Below are 3928 nucleotides of genomic sequence, written 5' to 3' on the forward strand. Positions count from 1 at the left end.
ATGGTAGCTTGAGACCCAAGCCTTTAAGGGGACCACAACCTCCACACCCCATCCTAGGGTCTCTGTATTAGAAACAGAAGGCAGACTTGTCTCTCTGACACTATGGATATAACACTACACAGGTCTCATAATATAAATGGTCAATAAACACAAGATTGTACTGACAAGCAGAAGTGGGGATAGTACCTCACAGGGTACATGCCTTCTCCTTCAGGTCCACCAGATATCTTCAGTTTGGCAAAGCACATCTCCACACTGCGCAGCTGAAAATATTACAATCACTAACTGTATAATGCTACCAAGATAACAATGTCCCATAATAGTTACAGCCAGCCAAACTGATTGGGAAAGGATGTGCAGTGCATGATGACCGTATCAAATGGGGGACACGTGTTGGCGCCCACTTTTGGATTCTCTGGTCCACTAATGGGCCAGTCCGACAGTAAACCATCATTATATCACTACTGACTAAAGATTATATCACAGCTGATCACCTCCACCTCCCTGCACAATGTTCTCAATATAGAAACCACCACTGACCCATCATTACATCACTAGCGACAATAAATGATCAGGAAATAACAAATTATTAAATGTTATGTATTTTGTTATCAAAGTTTAATGAGTCAAAATAAAAATCGGCAACACATTCCCATCATCAGTCGTACATAAACGTGTCCTACAAAGAAGGAAATTAAACCTCTGGTTGGCCAAAGGCAACCCAGTCCAAAACTGGTGGGAACCATAAGAGTCTTGTGCCAATAACGTATCCACAGTGATGAAGATACTTAGAACTAGTTCTTTCAGATAACCATTACCCTGTCCTGACCTGAGGTAAGTCATCTAAATGGAGTTTTAGGTTGTGGCTGTCACTCCATTACACATTTATTGGGACAAGAGAAGCAATGGAGGAAGAGTCTAATGACCTTCATGTCCTTCTCATCTGGTCCATTGTCAATATGATACCTTAACATGTTTCAGAAGTAATTGGTACATATGAGGCATGCTTTGAAGGACATTTGAATGAGTTGACAGCTGGTATTACATGGCGGTTGACCTTGTGTATTTACAATGGTAAATTTAGCCCAATTCCATCTTCGTTTATTACTTCTCCTAGTTCTCCAATAACATGTCGTCCAAGTGATTCATTTTCTTTGGGTAATCTAAACTACCCATTTTGAGTTGTCCAGTCTTCTAATTCCCAGTTAAGTATAGCAAGCATTGAGGCTCCCCGTTACCACCAAAATATATTTCCATAAAATTTGACAATGTAATTGCAGCATTTACTCATGAGACATCAAGGAAAGCTAATTCATTGCAGTAGATTACTTCTAAAGCCTAAGCGTGGACAACTACACCCCACGAGGAGACCAGTGCTGCAACTATAATTGGTGTACCTTGGAATAGATGAGAGGATTTCGCACTGGAGTCCAGGTACTTTAAGACACGCTACAAGGTCAACGTGGAACCAATTGTATGTTATAAGGGCGGTGGACTACACCATTAGTATTAGGGAGAGGGGAGAGGTCAATAGAAGAAGGGTCTTCATCTGACTTCAGATTGAAATTCTGCAGTATAAAGGTGAGGAACAGAAAGATCTCCATTCTTGCCATTCCTTCTCCAAGGCAGATTCTCTTTCCTGCAGGAGAAAGAAAAAAAACAGGGATTTTAGTAGATTTTTACCCAAATCCAAAACATGATTTGATATATATCACATTTACTACAGTCAATATCAGTCCTCAAAAACTTTCATTCACATTAGAGTAAAGGTGGCCAAACCTAAAGAATTTGATGTCCATTGGCCAAGTTTCTTTTTGTAAGCCTGAAATTTTTATATCCCATTTAACCTTAAGGTAAAAAGTTGTCACCAGTGATATATCTGCCAACCCCTTGGCTATCAGGATGGTCCATTTTTCATGACTTGTCAGTACCTGTTGAAAATGGTATGAATGCTTCCGTCTTCCGGAGCACTCCACTATCATCCAAAAAGCGACTTGGATCAAACGTCTCCGGGTTTTGAAAATATTTTGGATCTTTCAGCACTGAGGTCAGTAGAGGAAACACAGTGGTGTCCTTTAAGTAAATGGAAAAAACAGAATAAAAATATGTTGACATGTTTAATTGGCTGTCAATCAGGAAGTTCATGCTCAAAGATTAAATTTGTTTTTGTCGTATTGGCAATCAATGGAGCCATAATGTAGATAAATCGGGTTCCCCTTCCTTATATAAAAGACCAGGAATAACTCACTATCCAGACAAGGGATACGACCACCAGTAGACACAACAAGTTATCACAAATTATATTAATTACATAGAGATTATAATCAGATTATGCTAAATTATATCTGAAAATAGCCCAATGTGCCATAACAAAGCAATCACAGTCCAAGTAATTCCATTATTCTCCAAATACTACGGTACTTGAAAATCCTGATGACCATCTATATTGTCCTCTTACAGATATTTAGACGAGTTGAAAAGATTTAAGGTCCCAGCTCTGTTAAAAATAAAAACTTTCCTCATCAGAAGTTTTAAAAAAGAGCGACATGATTATCTGTACTAAACAGCTGGCGCGTTTCGGCCAAAAGAAATTCACACGCCCTTAGCTATTGTCAGAGTTCGGGGTCAGTGAACCCCCTGGACCACCGCGGGAGGTGGTACTAGCCGACACCTGGGACTAGAGTCTAAGTGGCACCTGGTCTTCACCAGAGGCTGCTGCAAAGCGGGATGGTCTTGCTGCGGTGGGGTGTCACCAGGTCATTCCACAGGTTCAACTAGCCCGTGGTGGCAGCCACAGTTGAGGTACAGAATCAGCATTCAGGTTCGTGGTCAGGTTCAGTCAGGCAGTCAGGACAGGCGACAGGGAGGCAGAGGTCAGAGGTCGGGTGCAAGGTCATAACAGGAATTCAGCAGAGTAAGGAACAAGGAACAACGCAGGGAGCACAGGAAGCTTTCTCTATGGCTAGGTAGTTTAAAGATCCAGCGGGGAATGATGGGAGCCTCTGTCTATATGGAAACCCAGAAGTGGCCAGCAATTGGCCCAATAAATGTCCGAGTGGTGGTGCACGCAGGGGCACCCATGACAGGTATGACTAAGGGCATGTGATTTCTTTCTTTTGAAGAAACAAGTCAGCTGTTTACTACAGATAATCATGTTGCTGTTTTTTAATATGTTCTAATGAGGAAAGTTTTCATTTCTAACGGAGCTGGAACCTTAAATCTTTTCAACTCATCTACATAATTTTGGCTGCGATCCAGGCAGTCTGGTCTCGAGCCTCGGCCAAATCAATGGGATCCAGCTGATTAAGGCAAGTGGCTGAGCTGTGAAGAGCTTCTACAAAATAGCTTTTTGACCGTACTGTTACAGATATAGTCATACTATTAATAATATCTTCCAACCTTTGGGATTGTGTATCCTCTGAAGACAGTAGTTTCTGCTGCAGCATGTGGAGCACCCAAAGGCAAGATGTCTCCAAATCTCTGAATTTCATGAATAACCGCATCTGTATAAGGCATCTTACTGCGGTCCTCCACCGATGGACAACGGTTCTGGCCAATCACCATGCCAATTTCTTTTTGGGCTTTAGCTGAGAAGAATTAAGTCATAAGTCAATATTTTTCATGAACCCCATAGGGACTGTCACAGGCAGGCTCCCTACAGGGTGCAGATGGTGCTTAGTTGTATACCCATAGATATTGCTGCTAATTTGAGGCACTTCCATTAGTATCAGTTACAATTGACTAACATTTATAGAAGGTCATCTTCTGTCATGCTTCCAGTATTTCCATTTAGTATAAGAATTTACTTCCATTGTTCTCTTAAACCGAAGAAAACTATGGAAAGTAATAACAGTGAAGCAAAGTTGGACTTGGAATCATGGGAACAGCCGGCCTTTAAAGAGGACCTGTCACCCCATTTATTGGCACT

The 3928-nt window shown here is 41.4% G+C and overlaps 1 protein-coding gene across 1 annotated transcript; it reads right to left on the reverse strand.

The window, feature by feature from the left end:
• Nucleotides 1-605: 605 nt before the first annotated feature.
• Nucleotides 606-3583, reverse strand: LOC140112688 (cytochrome P450 2B12-like). The gene is made up of 3 exons (XM_072132593.1): nt 3400-3583; nt 1932-2073; nt 606-1639 (listed from the first exon to the last, which is right to left on the reverse strand). The coding sequence occupies exons 1-3, from the start codon at nt 3562-3564 to the stop codon at nt 1458-1460; spliced, it is 489 nt and encodes a 162-aa protein (XP_071988694.1). The 5' UTR covers nt 3565-3583; the 3' UTR covers nt 606-1457.
• Nucleotides 3584-3928: the final 345 nt, after the last annotated feature.

Source organism: Engystomops pustulosus, unplaced genomic scaffold (assembly GCF_040894005.1).
Source record: "Engystomops pustulosus unplaced genomic scaffold, aEngPut4.maternal MAT_SCAFFOLD_986, whole genome shotgun sequence".
NCBI lineage: Eukaryota > Metazoa > Chordata > Amphibia > Anura > Leptodactylidae > Engystomops > Engystomops pustulosus.